The 20,357-nt window shown below is 41.0% G+C and overlaps 1 protein-coding gene across 1 annotated transcript in view; it reads right to left on the reverse strand.

The window, feature by feature from the left end:
• VPS4B (vacuolar protein sorting 4 homolog B) overlaps positions 1-15,329 on the reverse strand; it is a 28,651-nt gene extending 13,322 nt beyond the window's left edge. The window contains exons 1-3 of the mRNA XM_057699489.1: positions 14,994-15,329; positions 4,212-4,323; positions 2,759-2,915 (exon numbers count right to left, since the gene is read on the reverse strand). Of these exons, the coding sequence (XP_057555472.1) occupies positions 2,759-2,915; positions 4,212-4,323; positions 14,994-15,020 (296 nt within the window). The 5' untranslated portion in view covers positions 15,021-15,329. The remainder of the gene's footprint in view (positions 1-2,758; positions 2,916-4,211; positions 4,324-14,993) is intronic.
• Positions 15,330-20,357: the final 5,028 nt, after the last annotated feature.

Raw genomic sequence — 20,357 nt, forward strand, 5'->3', positions numbered from 1 at the left:
AATGGACAAAAAAGACCACAACGAAGCCAGGAACTAGCTCCAAATTCCCACAACGTACCTACTATTAAAATAAAGCCATAACTAGGAGGAAAAAACCCAGAATATTAACTATGTAAGGTACAAAGGTCCATAACCCTTAGTCTGAGGGTTCCAAAGGATTGATGAAGCTTCTGATAAAAATGAACTGACCCCAAAGAACAAGGAGATCAACCCAGACATTTCATATCTAAGGATTTATTCTGAGGAAATAATTTCAAATGAGTTCAAGGATTTGACTACAAGAATAATTATGCTCATATCATTCGCAATAGGGAAAAAATTAGAAATAATGTATATTTAATTGTAAGGATTAGCATATGATAGAATACACTGCAATCTTTAATGCAAAAAATATAGCATTACATCATTTTTCACATAGAAGATATAAAGGGAAATAAAAAGACTGACAGGTTTTATCTCGAAATGGGCTTGCTTGGTTACCACAGGATGGCAGGGTTATTCACAGGTGAGGTGGAGACTGCAAACCGATTCACCCTGACATTCTTTCCAACCTCCTTCTACTGTGCTTTCTCATACAGTAAAGACTGTACTTGTTATAAAACTGCCCTTCCCAGGCTCCCCTGCAGCTAGGGCTCCACATGAGACCTAAGTCCTCCTGGAAGTTGGAAGCAAGCAACTGGGGGGTGGGAATGCCTGTAGGTGAAAGTGCTGCTTTGCTGAGGACACTGTGACAGGTCCTACTGCCCACTCACTGGCACCGGAAGTGCTGGGCAAGGGAGTTGGCAGCAACAGGATCCCTGCTAGAACTACCCTGGTGCAGGGGGCCATTTCTTTCTGCTAGCCATATGGAATCCAAACTTCATTCCCAGGCCTTTGAATTCTGTAAGGGAATGCACTACAGGTATCCCTTAGTTTCCCAAAGTTTGCTTTATGCCACTTTGCTTTTACAAAAGACCTACATTAGTACCTGTTTTCAGTAACTGGAAGATATCAGAAAATGATCATCACTTTTACGAAGAAAGGCAAAAAACGAAAATAGCATTTAGCGTTTTTGTGGCAAGCTCTTACAGAGGCAGCACGCACCCTGAGCAGTGAGAGTGGCACTGCCAAGCTCCTTCCGGGAACCACACTCAGCATCTCAGCATCAAGCTATCACAGCTTTGAACTGTGTCTGTGAGCATCTGTGCTTTATCTCAATTTATTTTTGTGCATCCATTAGCAAGAGGTAATTGTTTCTTTGCTTTACCCTATTTCAGCTTAAAGTGGGTCCTGCCATCCAATACAGAAGAACTGGTACCTCCTGCTAGGCGGACGTCTTAGGAGGGCCACTACAGGGTCTCCAAGCAAGACCAGAGAGCCTCAATTCCCAGGGGAGAAGACATTTCTGCTGGTAAGGGGGCCTCAGGGGGTCTAGGTACTCGAGGTCAACTGATCCTTCCCAACAGTTTCATTTCAACTTTGGAGTTCCAGTCTTACAACAGATGCCCCAACTTTCATATAAGAAACCCAGTGAAGTTCAATCAATTTTGAAATTCAATAAGCCACGAGATCAGCTGAGGTCTAATTTTTGTCATGCCGATGCTAGAGCTATAAGAAGATAAAATACTCAGGGTATCACAGGAACTCCCTGGTTCCCTGACCATGTCTTGAACAGAGAATATAAAACCCTGAACTTTCAAGTTTCTTCAAACTCTCCCATGTAGTCTGAAGCAGCCTGTCAACTCTAGCTCTGAAAATGGCCTATCAATAGAAGCCACAAAGCCCCCAAAGCACTGCCTTCAAGGCACTTCACGCCTGGTGACCACAGGGATCATCTAAGTAACTAGTACCACTGCTTAACATGAACTATAAGTATCACACCCTCTAATGCTAACCAGAACCTCCTGCCTTCATATCCACCGAGGCCAGGTAACCCCACCCCAGAGTCTCATTTTCTTAAGAGTATGTTGTCACCTGGAACCACTTCTGGAACCAATTAATAGAGTGATCAGAGGATCTAGGTAGAATAAGTTTCCACTGCTCAGCATGGAGCCTGGCATGCACACATTAAGTGTCAAATATATAAATTCTGCATCTGTAAGTGACACATTCCCCATCTAGGAAGACATTTCAAAACTGAGTTCTAATGTTTACAAATTATGCTGTGTTGCTCTCTTTACAATGATAAAATAAAGCAAATCTGATGCAAATCCACATCAAAAAACTTTGCAAAAGATATCCAAAAATTATTTTACATTATTTTTCATTTTGTCCATGTGCTTAGTATTAAGAGTCATACTACTAGTTAAAGATTCAATTCACAGATCACTCCTACGATTTTAAACTTCATTACATAATGGCCAGAGGGTAAAGATCTGAGTAGCATTCCGACTCTTACTGTTTTTTCTACTACCAGGCAGTCAAGGAGAGTGATGTGAGGTGTATCCCCCCCTAAGCTGGGTAAACCAGGGGTATGCAAACTTTTTCTGTAAAGAACCAGACAGTAAATATTTTAGGTTTTGTGGGCCATTTGGTCCTTTGTCACAAGTATTCAGCTTTGCTGGTAGAGCACAAAAGCAGCCACACACAACAGATAAAAGAAGGGATGAGGCCGTGTTTTCAAAAACACTTTAGTTACAAAAGCAGCCAACAGGTCAGATGTGGCCCATGAGCCATGGTTTGCCAACACCTAGTTTAAACAAAAGAAATTCACGTCACAAATTAAGTTTAATTTTATCTTGTAATTTGATACAATACAATCTTACTCTAAAATACATACCCTTTGTCATCAGCTGGACTCGGTTGTCCCTCTTTCACTGGCTTCTGGGGTTTTTTCTCCTTCTTCTTCAGGTACTCCTTTAGTTTTTCTGCTCTATCAAGATACTCTGTACACTTTGCCCTGATGCTTTGCTTGGCTTTATCACCCTGTGCTTCATCTATTGAAGGGAAACGAGAGAGATTTTTCCTTTAGTATTCTTTATAGATAGGTTTTAACTCTTAGACATCCTTCTCAAACAAGGAAAATCAGTTTTGGAGGAGAGAGAAAAGATCATCTCCAGCTCATGGTAACCAATGATTATCAATCTTTTCCACTCCTTCCTTCAGCAAGGTTGGAGGCTAACAGTGACTGTGAGTCAGAAAGAGTTTGAGCAAGACACTAGGATATTTTAAGTTAATGTTAAATAATAAGAATAAATTATTTAATATTCTGTGGGTTTCATACTCTTCCCTTACATTCTTTGCAGACAGTTGAAAGCAGCTTATCTCATACAAAACCAATTATAAGACAAACAGAAGTAAAGCAATATTAACCATCTCCATTAATGTCTACATAAGCTTTATTTCAGAGCATAAAAAGTGACAGAAATCCCACATGTGTAGCACCAATATAGTAATTTTACTACATAAAAGCTGTTTAAAAAGACTTCAGCAACATTCGTAGTGCATGGGATTAGCCCCACCTATCTTACATGTTATGATTCATTCTTAGTTTCACTTTAATTTGACAGAAAAACCTCAAAATTAAATAGGGAAGCTCAAAAAAAATTCCTAAGTTATCCAATTGCTAAAATTTTTATTTAAAAAATAACTAAGTTTGCCAGAAAGACACTTTTTTAATGTCTTATTTCACATATGTTCAGCATTAGGTTTAAGATCCACGAAGGCAGGGGTCTTTATTCATTCCTTCCTTACTGCTGTACTCAGTGCCTAGAACAGTGCCCTAGCAGGTGGTAAACACTGAATACATATTTGGAAATACACAAATAAAATGTTTCCCAACCTATTTTTGTTTGTTTTGGCTGCGCCGCAGGGCATGTGGGATCTTAGTTCCCCAACCAGGGATGGAACCTGTGCCCCCCGCAGTGGAAGCACGGAGTCTTAACCACTGGACTGCCAGGGAAGTCCCCCAACCTACTTTTAAAACATCTATTTTCAAAGCTATGTTTAGAAAATGAGTAGGTCCAGATTATATAAGCTGGGTATATAACCAGTAAAATAAAAACTTTTTTCCATTGACTAGATGGCATTTTAATATGTTTAGGTGTACAAAGTAATAATTATGACAGCTGTGCACATTTGTTGGCTGAGTACTTAAAAACTGCTAAAAAACTAGTGGGACTTTTTTGCAAATTGATGGTTTATAATTTTCTGGCATTGTGTTTCAACTTTTATAAATGAAATAGAATAATCTTTTCTTTTAGTGTTTTGAAATAAAAAAACAATGACCTTACATTTAACTACATGGAGAAAATACTGTACAGCATGTTGGTAGAGTTGAAGGGCTTCTTCATAGTTCCCAGCTTTGTCCTCCTGGGCTGCTTTGCTAGCAAGATCTATTGCTTTCTGTTTGAAGGGAGGCAAAAGCCATAACATCAAAATCAAAGCACAGCATAAGTTTGAAGTAAATAATCATATTGAAAGTTTTCTTTAAAAATGAAAGCAACCTTAAAACAAATCTTTCTTTTCTAAACTACAATTGCATTGCTTTATAAATCATATTTATAAAATGCAAATTACATTTGTTATATAGGTAAATGCTACCTGAACACTACCTACTACCAACCACTGACATTCTCACATTATTTTTCACTCAACAAAAGTCAAGCTCAGGGCTAGCAAGCAGTAATCAAACATGAAAATTCAAGTTAAAAGCATTTATGGAAATTCTCAAAAATCAAATGCTCTTATGTCTAAAGCATATGACAATAGTAAATTTTAAATGGGGTAAAACCCCTCAGAAGCAATAGGGCAATGAAATACCAAGCGTCTGAAAAATACCCAATCTTTTAACTCAGTAATTAACGAAAAGGTTTACTGAGCAAAGAGAAACCAGAGAGGTCTTTAAAAAGAAAACAAAAACAAAACCTGGAAACTTAAATTTAAATAGCAGAAAGATGGCCACAGAATATAATATAGTAGAATTTTAAAAATAATATTAAGCAATATTCGTAATAACATGGAAAAATGTATAATGGAAGTTTTAAAAAGCATGATACAATTTTTATATAGAGAATGAAATTAAATATTTGAAACATGAAACAAACAAGCAAACAAGTAAATAAATTTTTAAAAAGCACAGAAAAAAAGATGGGAAGGAAATTTAACAGAGCTTATCTTTGATAAGCCAATTTTTTTCATTTTCTACTTTTTTCACATCTTCCAAATATCCCATAATGAAATGGGCAACTTTCGTAGAATTTAACTTTTTATATTATATTGAAATATAGTTGATTAACAATGTTGTGTTAGTTTCAGGCGTACAGTTATACATAGACATGTATCTATTTTTTTTTTCAAATTCCTTTCCCATTTAGGTTGTTACATAATACTGAGCGGAGTTCCCTGTGCTGTACAGCAGGTCCTTGTTGGTAATCCATTTTAAACACAGCAGTGTGCACATGTCAATCCTATCCTCCCTAACTATTCTTCTCCCCCAGCCCGGGCCGCCACAACCATAAGCTCATTCTGTAAGTCTGTGAGTCTGTTTCTATTTTGTAAATAAGTTCCAAAGTTGTAAATAAGTTAAAAAAAAAACCTACCAGAAATAGATCCATACAAATACGTCTAACTGAATTTTGACAAAGATATAGAAAGGCAAGTTAATAGCAGAAAGACAGGCTTTTTAAGAAATGGTTCTAGAGCAACTGAACATCCATAAGCACCCCCCCCCCAAAAAAAAAAGAGAGAGAAAGAGGAAGAACACCTCAAACTAAACCTTGCACTTGGTACAAAAATTAACTCGAAATGGATCACAGACAAATATAAAATGTAAAACTATAAAATCTTTAGAAAAAACAAAGAACGTCTTCACCATCTAGGGCTAGGCAAAGGGTTCTTAGACTTGACACCAAAAGCATAATATATAAAAAGAAAAAATAAAAACAGTATGATATTGGCATAAAAAAAGACACACAGATGAATGGAACAGAAGAGCCCAGGAATAAACCAACACATATGTTGTTAATTAATATACCACAAAAGACCAAAGAATGCAGTGGGAAAAGAACAATCTCTTAAATAAATGGTGCTGGGAAAACTGGACAGCCATATGCAAAAGAATGAAAATGAACACTACCTTACACCACACACAAAATGGATTAAAGATTTGAACATAAGACCTGAAGCCATAAAACTCCTAGAAGAAAACATAGGCGATAAGCTCCTTGACGTTGGTCTTGGTGAGAATTTTTTGGATTTGATGCCACAAACAAAGGCAACAAAAGCAAAAATAAATAAGTGTGACTACACTGAACAAAAAAGCTTCTGCAGAGCAAAGGAAATAACAGAATGAAAAGTAACCTACTGAATGGGAGAAAATACTTGCAAATCACATATATCTGATAAGGGATTAATATCAACAAAATATAAAAAAAACTCATACAAGTCAACAGCAAAAACCAAAACAATTTGATCAAAAAATGGGCAGTGGAGCTGAATAAACATTTTTCCAAAGAAGACATACAGATGGCCAACAAGTACATGAAAAGGTGCTCAACATCACTAATCATCAGGGAAATGCAGATCAAAACAACGACTTCTCACCTCACACCCATCAGAATGGCTATTATCGAAAAAACAAGAAATAACAAGTGTTGGTGAGGATGCAGAGAACAGGGAACCCTTGTGTACTGTTGATCAAAGAGTAAAGTGGTGCAATTACTATGGAAAACAGTATGGAGGTTCCTCAAAAAATTAAAAAAAAACAGAACTACCGTATGATCCAGCAATTCCATTCCTGGGTATTTATCTGAATGAAAATACTAACATGAAAAGACATATGCACCCCTATGTTCACTGCAGCATTATTTACAACGGCCAAGAGTAAACTAAGTGTTCACCAATGGATGAAAGGATAAAGGGGGAAAAAAAAAAGAAATATTATTCAGCCATAAAAAAGGAAATCTTGCCATTTGCAAAAACATGGATGGAACGTGCGGGCATTATGCTAAGTGAAATAAGTCAGACCAAGAAAGAGAAATACCATGTGATCTCATTTACACGTGGAATCTAAAAAAAAAAAAAACCCAAAAAACAAAAACAAAAAATGAGCTCATAGATAAGAGAACAGACTGATGGTTGCCAAAGGTGTGGGGCAGACGAAATGGGTGAAGCAGGTCCAAAGGTACAAATCTTCAGTACAAAATAAGTAAGTCATGGGGATGTAATGTACAGCATGGTGACTATAACTAATAATACTGTATTACATATTTTTGAAAGTTGACAGGAGAATAAATCTTAAAAATGTTCTTAACACAGAAAAAATTTTGTAAATATGTATGGTGTCAGATGTTAACTAGACGTACTGTGGTGATCATCTCACAATATATACAAATATCGAACCATGTTGTACACCTGAAACTAATATAATGTTATATATCAATTACACCTCAAAGGAACAAAAAAAGAAATAATGATAAATTGAACCTCATCAAACTTAAAAACTTTTGGTCTGTAAAAGACTCGATTAAAGGATGAAAAGACAAGCTAAAGACTGGGAGAAATGTTTGCAAACCACATATTTGGGATAGGACTAGTACCTAGAATACAGAAAGAACTCTCAAAAATCAGCACTTTAAAAACAATTAAAGTAGAAAATAAGCTAAAGACGTAAACAGACATTTCACCAAAGAGGATATATAGATGGCAAATAAGCAAATGAAAAGATGTTCAACATCACTAGCCATTAGGGAAATGCAAATTAAAACCACAATGAGCTATCAGTAAACACGTATCAGCACAGCTAAAATAGAAAATAGTGACAACAGCAATAGTGGTGAGGACACAGAGAACTGGATCACTTTTACACTGTTGGGATGGAAGATGGTACAGTCACTCTGGGAAACAGGTTTGTTTTTTACAAACCTAAACATGCAACTACCATATGAATCAGCAACTGCATTTATCCCAGAAAAATGAAGACTATGTTCACACAAAAACTTGTACTTGAACATTCCAGATGTCCTTCAAATGCTGCATGGTTAAACCGTGGTACACCCAGTCTGGAGAGTACTACTCAGCAAGAGAAAGGAATGAAATATTGATATACACAACTTGGATGAATCTTGAGGGACTTAAGCTAAGTGAAAAGAACCAATCCCAAAAGGTTACGTACTGTATGATTCCATTCAAATACCCTCAAATGACAAAACCAGAGGTGAACAGTTCAGCATTGTCAGGAGACAGGGATGTGGGGGGAAGAGAAAGAGAAGTGACTGTGGTTATAAAAAGGCAACAAAAGGGATCCTTTTGGGTAGAAGTCTTCTGTATTATGACTGTGTTGGGGGATACAGGAATTAAATCATGTGACAACTCTGTGCGTGCAGACACAGACACAGACACACACACACATGTAAAACTGGGGAAATCTGAGTAAGAGAGAGAAACTATTAATGTCAACATCCGGGTTGTGATACTGTACTATAGTTTTACAAGATGCTGCCATTGGGGACAAATGGGTGAAGGGTACACAAACTCTCTCTGTATTATTTCTCACAACTGCATGTGAATCTACGATCATCTCAAAATAAAATGTTCGTTAAGAAAACTATCTTTAATATTTTAAAATATGCACACATATACAAATAAAGAACAAGCACGGTTTACTGAAACATTCCATTGGATTAATTTAGGTAGTAAAACTGTATTCAACAGAAATAAGAGCCAGCTGAAGAAAATGATCATGGTTATACTATATTAAAAAAAGCATACAATTAAGAAATTATTCAAATAATCCAAAAACTAATATGTTAAAAATATCATATTTTGAAGCAGTTGTTCACAGATTGCATGGGATAAATGGGAGGTACAGGACTTCCCTCTGTTGTAGCAGGAGGGAAGAAAAATAAATGGCAGTTCTTAGAATTGATAAAATGTAGCAGTACATGTTTCACTTCAAATAGCTTGAACTTGGAGATAAATTTGCAAGTTTGGTAATAAGCTCAGCAGGATATAAAGGGTGGCGTCACAGCCCATGGTCAACTGGTGGTCTGGTGCACCTGGTCACATAAAACTGCATCCAGAAGGCTCAGTGGCTAAGTCACGTAGCAAAAGTAAGTTCTTCCTTTTTCTGGCTATAATTTCCTTTTTATGCTATTTTGAATTGCTGTGCCACTCACCTCTTCAGCCACGCATTGCCCTCATTTGCAGTCGGCCTTCTTTTAGAAACCAAGACGGCATCTGCTAAAACTCCTACAGTTGGTGTTTAATAATCTAGCTCCAAATACAGGACCAATGACTTTAAAGCAGCCTTTCTCTGATGATGGACGCATCTGTATGTGTACTGTCCAACATGGGCGCACGTGGTTTCTGAAACTTTCGACTAATGTGACTGAAGAGTGAGTTTTAAGTTTCATTTAAGTAAAATTTAAATTTAAATTGCCACATGTAGCTACCAGTGTGGACAGCACATGTTAAACCTTTAACCAAGGACGATCTGAGGACAGGCATCTGTTTCCCCCTGAAGCATGCTCCACTTCATGCTCGTTTCTGTTAGCATTTTTCATTTGAAACGAACTCAACTGTGTCTTGTATGGTTTGGGAGTACCAATTATTCTTTCAGAATATAATCCTGACTGTCTCCATCGCTACCACCCTAGCTCAATCCACTATCGCATCTGTCAAACCTATCACCTAGCCTCCTCTAAGCAGGCAGCCTGCTTCCACACTTGATAGGAAAGTCCAGACAGCACCAGTGAAGGGCATCCTCTGATGGCTTCCCACTGCAAATAATAAACCCCCAATGTGGGGTCATGTTCTCCCTGGGCTCTGGCTCTGTCTGGGTCTCACCTGAGCCCTCCATCCTCCTTCACTCAGGCAGCCTGTGCACTAGGATCCTTCCGCCCAGAACGCTCCTCCCTGCTCTCTCCCCAGATGCATGCAAGACGGTCTCGTTTTCAGTCGCAGTTCAAATGCCAAGTCCTTGGAGAGGCCCTCCCTAGTCCTGTATTTCAAAGGCTGCACCCCATCCCTGCTCTCAGGTGCCCCCTCTCCCTGCACTCTTACCCCACCACCGTGTGTATCATTATTCCCCTGCATACTCACTTACTGGCCACCCCCTTTAATATACAGGGAAGCTCCGCGAGGACGGGGACCTCCACCTCTGTCATCTCAATTTCTCTCCACTGGACATTTCCGCTGGCATGCAAACAGCCCTCCTGCAGATATCCCTGACACTCAAACCCCCTTCAGCTCGGTTGTTTCTCTGCTACTTTCAGAACCCAAATCTCACCAGAGCAGCCTCTACTCTTTCCAGTTCCTTTTCCTCTACTTACCCTTCGGCTGCCAATCTTGGCTTCTGTCCCTTATCTTATCAATAAAACTGCTCATATCAACGTCCTCTGTGATGCCAGATCCAAAGGCCACCTCTGTGTCCATCCTGATCTCTTGATAGTATTCTACAAAAACATCACTCCCTGCTGGAACACTGCCCTCTGTTGAGCTCCCAAGCACCACTTTCCCTGTTTGCCTCCCACCTCTCTGACAGCTCCTGCTCAGTTTCCTTTGCTGATTCTTCTTCTTGTACCTGACACTGAAATACCAGTGTTCCTCAGGGCTTGGGTGGGGCTGCTTTCTGTTTACTCCCTATGTGGGCTGTTCTCAGTGACTGAAGCTGCTTATCTTTAGGCTGATGATCCCCAAATTTCTTCACTTTTAAAACACATCACTCTCCTGTTTAAAGTCTTTCCAGTGGCATGTTTCTGTGCATGTGGATTTTGTTTTGGCCTGTCCTCCCACTAGAATATAAGCTCCATGAGAACAGGATTCACATCTGTTGTACTGGCTTTTTAATATTCTGGAGTCCAGCACAGAGGCTGGCACAAGACTGACCTAATCTCAAGATCGGCCAGGATGCAGTCGTCAATATGGAGGCACAAAGGTCGGGAATACCTGGGACTGTCCTTTTGGGATCAGGAGACCACGATGTGGCCACGTTAGAAAACTCTGGGAAACTGGGTAAATTCCAGAGTTGCCTACCTCAGAAGGAAAGATGTCCCAGCCCCTGTCTTTCAAGGCTGATTCTTTCCCTGGTGCTCTGCAGCCCATCCCTACCTTCCTCCTCTGACATTTACTCCCCTCAATTATACCAACTCAACTGTTCTGCCCAACCTAACCTTTCTCTTTTTGGGGGAGCATTCCTTAGCATAAAAATGTATGCAAGTCCTATCTCAGACTCATAGCTCCAAAGACCAGCAGAAGCACACCAGCTCTCCCTAATTCTAAGATTCCCATGTAGCTACCACCTTACTTACCTCTTCAACTCCATAGCAAAGTCCCAAAGAGAACCCCAAGTTCATCCTGGTTTCTTGAGTCCTCCCACGGCAATGCTTCCTGCTCCCTGACTGCCAGATCTCTCACTTACCTAGTTATGGGCACTTAGCTCTCGTAAGAGATACCTGACATGGCCTCCTTTGGCCATCAAGGCACCATCCTCTCCAGGTTTTACTCTTGGCTGTGTCACAATTCTTTTTCAGGCTCCCTTTTCTCTCTCCTTAAACACTGATATTCCACTGAGTTTGTACCTCGGTCCTTGTTTTTCCTCATTCTATAAACTCTCCAAGATGCCCACACTTCTATTAGTATCCGTATGCTGACAACTCCCAAATCCTTATTCCCAGCCCAGCCTCTCTAAGTCCTACACATACGTACCCAACTGTTCAATGGGCATTTCCACCTGATTGTCTCCACAAGCATTTCAAACCCCAAAAGTTCAGGACCACTCTGGCCCCAAGTATGCCTCCTCTTCTTATAATCCCAGAACCAATTCCCACCCCGCAGACACCCAATCAAGGAATCTGGGAGAAAACTCAGACTCCTCCACCTTCTTCACTTTCTAAATGCAGATCCAAGCCTAACTATTCTTCCTCTTCAACCGCCTCTGATCAATCCTTTCTTTATTCTAACAGGTGCTGTACTACTTTGGCCTTCACCCTCTCCCATCACACAGAACCCTGCCTCCTACCTGGTTTCCCTGCTTCCAGGCTTGCTACTGACAAGCTGTGCCCTGTACACAAACAGTGGTTTTGTTCTAAAACAAAAATTTGAGCTTACTGCCTTCTCTGACTCCCCATCTACAGTAGGATGGGGACTAATCACCTACGTGCGTCACACACTGCTCCTTGTGATGTGGCCTAACTAGGCTCTACCTCTCACCTGGCACACTCCATTCCTGTCACACCAAACTACTGGGACAATCCAGATGGCTCAGACTTCATACCTCTGTGTACAGTGTGCTCACACCTGGAATACCCTATCCTGTTGTCTCCCTGTAGAACTCCAGCTCCTCCAAGACTCAGCAGTAATTGTGATCTTCCTGCTGCAAAGTCCTCCGCATCACCCAGGCGGCCTAGCCTGTGCTTCCTCTAAATTTCCACTGCCTCTTGTACATCCTTCAAAGGTTACAAAGTATCGTAGTAGTCACTTTATATGTCTGATGCTTTCACATCAGAATATAAGCCCTTGAAAATCAAGGATGATATATTTCTTTTATGATTTCCAACATGTAGCAAAATGCATGGCATAGTAGACACTCAAAAACTAAATATTCAGGGCTGAGTAAACTCTGAGTTCTATATACAATGAACTTGCAGTTTCTCCCAACCCTCTCCAAGGTTTACTACACTTCTAGACTGAGGCATATGTTGTTTTTCTCTGCCTGGAATGCATCCCACTTTCTTGTCCAAGAAGGCATGACTTCATAGTGAAAAAGCTCAAACTTATAAGCAGATAGACCTGGATTAAAAACTATCTTCAACACTAATTAACTGTATGTCTTTGGGCAAATCACAGCCTTAATAAGTTTTGGTTTCTTATGCTGTGAAAAGGGAGTAATATTCACCTTGAGGAGTTGTTTTGAGGACTAAATGAGATCACATCAAACACCAGACAGACAATTAGTGTCATCACCTTTCACTCTAAGCTCACACTGCCTCCCCTTGGAACATTTCTCATTTATCCTTGAAGAGTTACACAAGCCCTTCCTTTCTGTCCTCCCACACCAACCTTTAATTCTATTAGACCATTATTACATTATTTTATTTTGATTTTTAGTTATCTGCATTCCTCCATTCGATTATAAACATCTGGCTCTGGGATTTTGCCTCGTTCCAAACGGGAAAGCTGAATATTCTTCATCCAAATTTCCTACATTAGAAGGTTGAAAAGGTTGAATGAGAAAGCGCACCTGTGACCTAACCACTGGTAAAAGTATAACTCATTCTCTCTCCCTGTTTAACACTAGCAACTATGCCTTTAATATCAGTTAATCTTGAGCTGATTGATCTTGGAAACATCCATAATCCAATTTAAATATGATGCAAACGATTATAGAATGAAACTGCAAATCTTGCATAAGAAAAAAAGATCAGTAAATAGATGAAAATTATATCGTAGAATGCCCAAATCGCATGCAAAGTCTTGACAAATGAAAAGTTGGTAGACTATGTCTAAAATAGATGAACAACAAGGATAAACTGTATAGCACAGGAAACTACAGCCATTATCTTGCAATAATTTTTAATGGAGTATAATCTGTAGAAATACTGAATCACTATGCTGTACACCTGAAACTATAATATTGTAGGTCAATAAAACTTCAATAAAAAAACTTCGACAAAAAATACAATGATGATGGAATAAAACTATGCAGTTAACTGACAAACCAACAAGGATGAAGACAAGATGGGTATTTCAAAAGAAATCACCTTTGATACTCAAAGGAACAATACTTTTACCACATGACCAATACTTTTTCCAAGTACATTTACTAAAAAGACCCCTTCTCAATGGGGCTACAAAAAAAACTAATGTTAAGTGAAGATTGTTGCATCGCAGTTTAATAAAATCACGTTGGAAAAGATACACACATAAAACAACACACGACTTCTTTATTCTAAGAAATAAGTCACAGTTCCAATTATATTTTGTGAAAGACATAAAACATTTATTTTCATAACCTCTTGGGTCGATTTTCAAGATACAAGTTCCAACCAAGCACCCCACTGCCTTTTTGGTGAAAATTTGATTTCGATTTAAATCGGTCTACTTTTAGTGATCTTTCTTCAGGATCAATTATCCTGGGCTAAGTAGATCCTTTATTAATTATCCTAGGTGCCTGTACCTGGCACTCAATAAATGCCTTTTCAACTGCAAGATCAAGACAAAAATTCAATATAGGTATTCACGCGACTCTTTCGTTCGAAACCTAACTAGTGGACTGGAGCTAGTTAAGTCACATTCTAAAGGTTAAGTCACATTCTAAAAACCCCACTGAAGCCCCAGATCCATTCTAGGGATGGGAGACACTGCTTCAAAAATTTCTCGTCTCAATGAATTCCATTCCACAGAGGTCTAACAAATCTAAAATATTAGGATTACATGCTTTACGAACAAAACACACAACTCACTGCGGCGGGGGTGGGAAGGTGAAGTCACAAAGGAGTTTAAGAAAATTCCATGATCTTATTTATGTACTACATTTTGGGAGCCATTAGCGTGCTCCTGAACGCACAGCTCAATGAATTCACTGGACTCCTCAGATTCCGAGCCTGTGCTCACATTTCCATTCACCTGACAGCTCGAAAAGAAAGGCTTTGCTAAACCAGCTTAAGGAACTAGGGGAGAACTCAAATCACCCTATTTTCAACTGGTCCGGAGCAATGCACTGGAGACATTACGTTCTTTCCTCTCTCCCTTACACTGACTGCAACGTCTGTGCCTCTTGCTCAAAGCTCTGCCCAGCTCGGTTCAAACTCGGCTGGTTTGAAAAGAAAAAAACAAAAACAAAAAAGCCTCAACATAAGTCGAGAGTCCCACAAAGCCAGTGGGCTTGGGAGACCCCGGAAGCGGGCGGAAAGCACCCAACTCTCCCACCTGCCTCCGGGTGCGGGCGCCGCCCTCCACCTCCCGGAACAAGGGGCGCGGCCGCTTCCTCCCTCCTCCCCGCCCCCCATTTCCCACCTCACGCCCCGCGCCTCCCCTCGGCCCGGGCTCTCCAGGGGGCGGGAGGATGGTGATACCTGGAGGTTGCCGGAGGTGGATGCCATGGCGGAGACCCGAGGCGGTTCCCGGAGGAGGAACGGCGGCAGAGGAAGCCCACAGTGGGAACGTCGAGTCGCGCCCGGAGCTGCCCCTAACGTGCGCAGGCCGGTGGCTCTCGGACCCCAAGCGGCGGCCTCCTTTCCGGAACTTGTTCCAAAACAACACCGTGCTCCAACAGCCGCCCGACCCTCCTTACAAAACTTCCGGGCTCTCGTCCGGCCTCTGGTCTCAGAACATCCGCTTTCGTCATCAGCACGCGGGTCACCCAGTCCCGAACTATCCGGGTCTCGCCTTAGTCCCGGGCCTCGCGAGGCCGGGAGAGAGATCCCTGAAGTCCGCCGAGGCCTGGCGGAAGTCAGGCTTGCGCGCACGCGCACAGCGGCTCCGGCCTAGGGGCAGGGAGAGTGGTTGCGGTGGGGAGGCGTTCCCTCTTCCTCCTTTTCCAGATGTCTTATGCGTTGAGGTGTTATTGGTTCTGGCTCCATTTACTCGACGGAGCATGGAGCGTGCTCTGTTGGTCTGTGGTTTTTGTGTGAAAAAAGTAATCCTGTCTCCAAGACCCACTGGTTGGGGACTTTGGGCCCAGTTACCATTTACTCCTGTGTAAAATGGGGGTAATTAAAGTACCTACCCCAGGGTTGCGGAGAATGCAAGTGCTGCGTGATTAGGCGCCTCTCACAGTGATAAACGAACAGGAGAATCTCAGCATGTGTTGGCGCTTGTTAGTGCTCACGCTTTCCACGTCCTCCGACCAGCATTTTCCCAATCGTTATATTCGTGGCTCTAGGAAGCCCCGAGAGTTTTAATAGAAGTTATGTATGGCCGCTGCCCTCCAGGAGCTTACGGCGCTCTGGTGGGGATGCAGGCTTCTGAACACAAGTCTTGTGAGAGTGGTAGATCGGGTATTATTTATTCCAGTTCTTGTTACCGGGAAGATCAATGGCTTGAGAGGTTAAGTGCTTTATGCGAGACCACAGATGTCAGGGATTAGTGGCAGAGCTAAGACCTTTTTTTCAGCATTCTGTTGTTTGCAGGCACAGTCCTCTTTTTTTTCCCCTTCCTTTCATAGTTTAGCTTCTCAAAGGAAGATAAAATAGATGTTTAATCATTCTAACGTTTTATTTCCCACCCATTCCCTAATTCTTTCCAAACATCTGGCGTCTCCTAAATAAAGTATTTCCCTCCCGCTTCTTGTTTAGTATTGTCAACTACCCAGTTCTTGCAATCTCTTCCGGATAGTATCCTAATGTCCTTTATCTGTCCTCTTCACTTTCTGCCCTTCTTATTAAGGGCAGAATTTCCTCAAGAGTCTGACGTCCTCTTCTTTCTCACCATCAAGCTCTGCTCATCTTACCCCTTCCTCGGCTGCAGGTAGCAATAGAATAGAAATGGCTTCAAATTTAATTCTCTAGGCCTGGCTTGTCCTTGCCTAGCATTTACAGCTACCTCCCAGAGAGCTCCGAAAACCACAGGGTTTTCCCACAAGAAAAATTCAACACATTAAAAACCAAATTAATTATCTTATACCCCAAACCTCCTTCTTTGATCTCTCCTCAAAATAATATCACCAAATCTCCATCATCAAAGCTCAAAGTTGAAGTACTCTCTCTGCCTGTGTCTACTAATTCTCCTTCCTAACCCTCTGTCCCCTTCCAGTTACTGATAAAATACTTTATCACCTCCAGCCCTTAGAATGTCAGCACGTAACAGACATTTAACAAATATTAAACTATTTAACTGAGCTGCTTGAAAGAAGCCGCTGGTTCCTTAATGACTTTCAAGCTTGATTTTGCCTGAAGATACAACCAGATTCCAATTTACTTTTCAATTCAGTCCCTAAATGTTTACTGAACATTCACTAAAGACAAGTCTGCTGGGTGTTAGGAACATACAAAGGTGAATAAGATGTGCTCTTTGCCATTTAGGGTTTTACAATTTAGTGGAAGGCACAGTCATGTAATAGCGAAAAGAGAATTCATTTGAGTACCACAGTTAGTACCACCATGTACCAGGCTGTTTTATGTGCTGGATATGAACCAAACAGTCAAAAATTCCTCTTTTATCACCAATACAGTAATAAGACATGTTGATACCATGTGCCCCCTAATGTGCAATGAGAAGAGTGTCACCTGTGGTATTTTCAAAAATGTATAACCTCAGTCTCATGAGAAAGTACCCATTAAAATACAAATTGAGGTTGTTTTTTTTTTTAACTTCTACAAAATACCTAATCAGTGTGCTTCAAAAATGTCGAAGTCATGAAAAAACAAGGAAAAACTGAGAAACTTGTCACAGATTGCAGGAGACTCAGGAGACAGACAACTAAATGCAATATGGGATTCTGGACTGGATCCTGGAATAGAACAAGACTGTGGAAAAACTGATAAAATCTGAATAAAGTCTGTATTTTAGCTAATGATCTTCTACCGCTGCTAATTTCTTAGTTTTAATAAATATACTATGGTGGCTTAAGACGTTAACAGTAGGGGATGTTGCGTGAAGAGTATATGGGAATTCTCTATATCTTTGCAACTCTTTTGTAAATATCATTTTTACATAAAATGTTTCCTTAAAAATCCTGTTCTTTGGGAGCTTACCTTCTAATGGAATAGAAACTTTTTACCTTTTACATGTGTGAGATAAATAGAAAATATATATACTGATCTCTGCCCCTGCTTCTTGGCACAGAGCTCCTGAACCCTTGGAATGTCCTGGGTGATTGAAATGTCTTTTGTTCTAATGAGGTGACCCTGGGTGGGCTCTTGGATGGGGGCTGTTCACCAGAAAGACCAAGCCATGATCAGATGCTTGGAATTTGCAACTCTGCCTGCCATCCTCTTGAGAAGGCAGAAGGGCTGAAAATGGAGCTAATGGTTGGTCATGCCTGTGTGATGTGATGAATCTTCCATAAAAATCCCATAAGTATGAGGTTCAGGGAGCTTCTGGGTTGGTGACCGTGGAGGTGCTAGGAGGGTGGTGGGCTTCCAAGGGGCATGGAAGGTCCACATCTCTTCTATCTGGATGTTCAACTGTATCCTTTAACAGAACCTTTTATAATAAGCCAGTAAAAGTAAGTAAAATATTTTTCTGAGTTCTGTGAGCTGCTCTAGCAAATTATTTGAACCTGGGGGGGGGGGGTCACTGTAACCTCCAATCTATAGCCAGTTGGTCAGAAGCACAGGTAACATCCGGGTCTTGTGACTGGCATTGGAGGATTCTGTGTGTGTGTGGGGGGGGGGCAGTCTTGTGGGACTGAACCCTTAACTTGTGGGATCTGACACTATCTCCAGGTAGATAGTGTCAGAATTGAATTAAATTGTAAAACATCCAGCTGGTGTCACAGAGAATTGCTTGGTGTGAGGAAAAGCCTTCATGTATTTGGTGACCAGAAGTGTCAGAAGTGACGTACGGTAAGTGTAGGTAAAAAAGACAGGCAAGGAGGAAAGACCTAGTAGGGAAGAGCTGAGGTTTTCAATGCAACATGTTTACACATGTAAATATAAAAATGTTACATTTGCAATGGTTTACAAAGTACTTTCACATATATTTCCTTATTTCTTAATTCTGTGGAGTAGATCTCAAGTATCTCATTTTTACAAATGTGGAAACCAAGCCTCAGAGAGACAGAACTTCCCCAATCCATGCAGCTCAAGTGGCAGAGTCGGAGTTTGAACTCAGGTCATCTGATTCTGGGTCTAATATCAGAAGATGGACAGTGACAAGTGCTAGGACAGAGGCAGGTCACACCATGGTGCTGCAGAAGAGAGAATGCTGAATTTGGAAGGAGTGGTTAGGAATTTCTTAGGGAAGTTATCAAATCTTAAAATTAATTTTGACAGAGGCGATTTTAAGCAGAGGAAAGGCATGAATAAAGGCATGGAAGGGCAAAGTATATGACATGCTTGAGCTATGTTTGGAAAGTAGGAAGCTGGGGGGAGCTGCAGGGAAGGAATGGCTGGAGAGGAAACTAAAAAGTCACCAGTCGGCACTGCTGATTGTTCAAGGCTTTGAAGATAAGGACTTTGGACTTTGTTCTGTCCCTCCTTCCCTCTCTTCTTAACTTTGTTCCCTTTAGGAGAAAGTAGCTAGTAGAGTCCCGATTTGGTCAGATACAGGTTTCCTCCACTCTCTGAAAGTAGAGTATTCCTATGAAACTTTCATAAGCTGAAATGGTGTAAAGCAAAGAAACCATCACCTTAGGACACATCTTGCTAACAGATGCACAGAATAAGTCGAGATAAAGCATAGAGGCTCAGAGACACAGTTCAAAGCTATGGTGGCTTGATGTTGAGAGGCTGAGTATAGTTCATGGGGAAGGAGCTTTGTGCTGGTACCCAGGGTGCCTGTCTCTGTGACTCACTGCAAAACAAACACTGAATGATTTTTTTCCCCTGGTTTTTCTATAAAAGCAAAAATCCTTTTCAGATTTCTTTCAGTTAGCAAAAACAGGTACTAATGCAGGCCTTTCATAAAAGCGAAGTGGTACAAAGCAAATTTTCAAAAAGCAGGGTAGAGCTTCCCTGGTGGCACAGTGGTTAAGAATCTGCCTGCCAGTGCAAGGGACATGGGTTCGAGCCCTGGGCCGGGAAGCTCCCACATGCCGTGGAGCAACTAGGCCCGTGGGCCACAACTACTGAGCCCATGTGCCACAACTACTGATGCCTGCATGCCTAGAGCCTGTGCTCCCCAACAAGAGAAGCCACTGCAATGAGCAACCCTCATACCACAACGAGGAGTAACCTCTGCTTGCCACAGCTAGAGAAAGCCCATGTGCAGAAGCAAAGACCAAATGCAGCCATAAATAAATAAATAAATAAATAAATAAAATCTTAAAAAAAAAAAGTGGGGGAGGCTTTGGTTTTATGAAGATGAGTCTCACAGTTTTTTTTGTGGGAGGGACCAGGGAGAGAGAGGAGGCGGAAGGTAAAACAGGAAGCTACTGCAACACTCTGACACTTTAGAAAAGAGTCTACAGAGCTGAATGGCATACTCTCCATTCCTGAAGCACAGCCCCAATTTGGGCTTTGATTAATACATCCTCTCTCCCTCAATTGCTTTCACCAATTCAACCTGTTGAAATCATACCTGTTCTTAAAGTACCTGTTCCAATGTCACTTGCTCAAGACACCTTCAAAACCTCTTTGAACTCTCTCATCAATTTGGGACTTTCAGTTGTCCCAAGATAATGCAGGCTAAGTGCCGAATTCAGTGCCTGGCGCATCACAGGTGCAATCACAAATTGTTAGCCTCGCCTGCATAGCGTTTCTCCTTTATGGACTGTAAGGTCATCAAGGGCTAAGACTTCATCCTCTTCATTTTTATAACCCCCCACCCCTGCCCCA

The sequence above is a fragment of the Hippopotamus amphibius genome, chromosome 11, assembly GCF_030028045.1.
Source record: "Hippopotamus amphibius kiboko isolate mHipAmp2 chromosome 11, mHipAmp2.hap2, whole genome shotgun sequence".
In the NCBI taxonomy this organism is placed as follows: Eukaryota; Metazoa; Chordata; class Mammalia; order Artiodactyla; family Hippopotamidae; genus Hippopotamus; species Hippopotamus amphibius.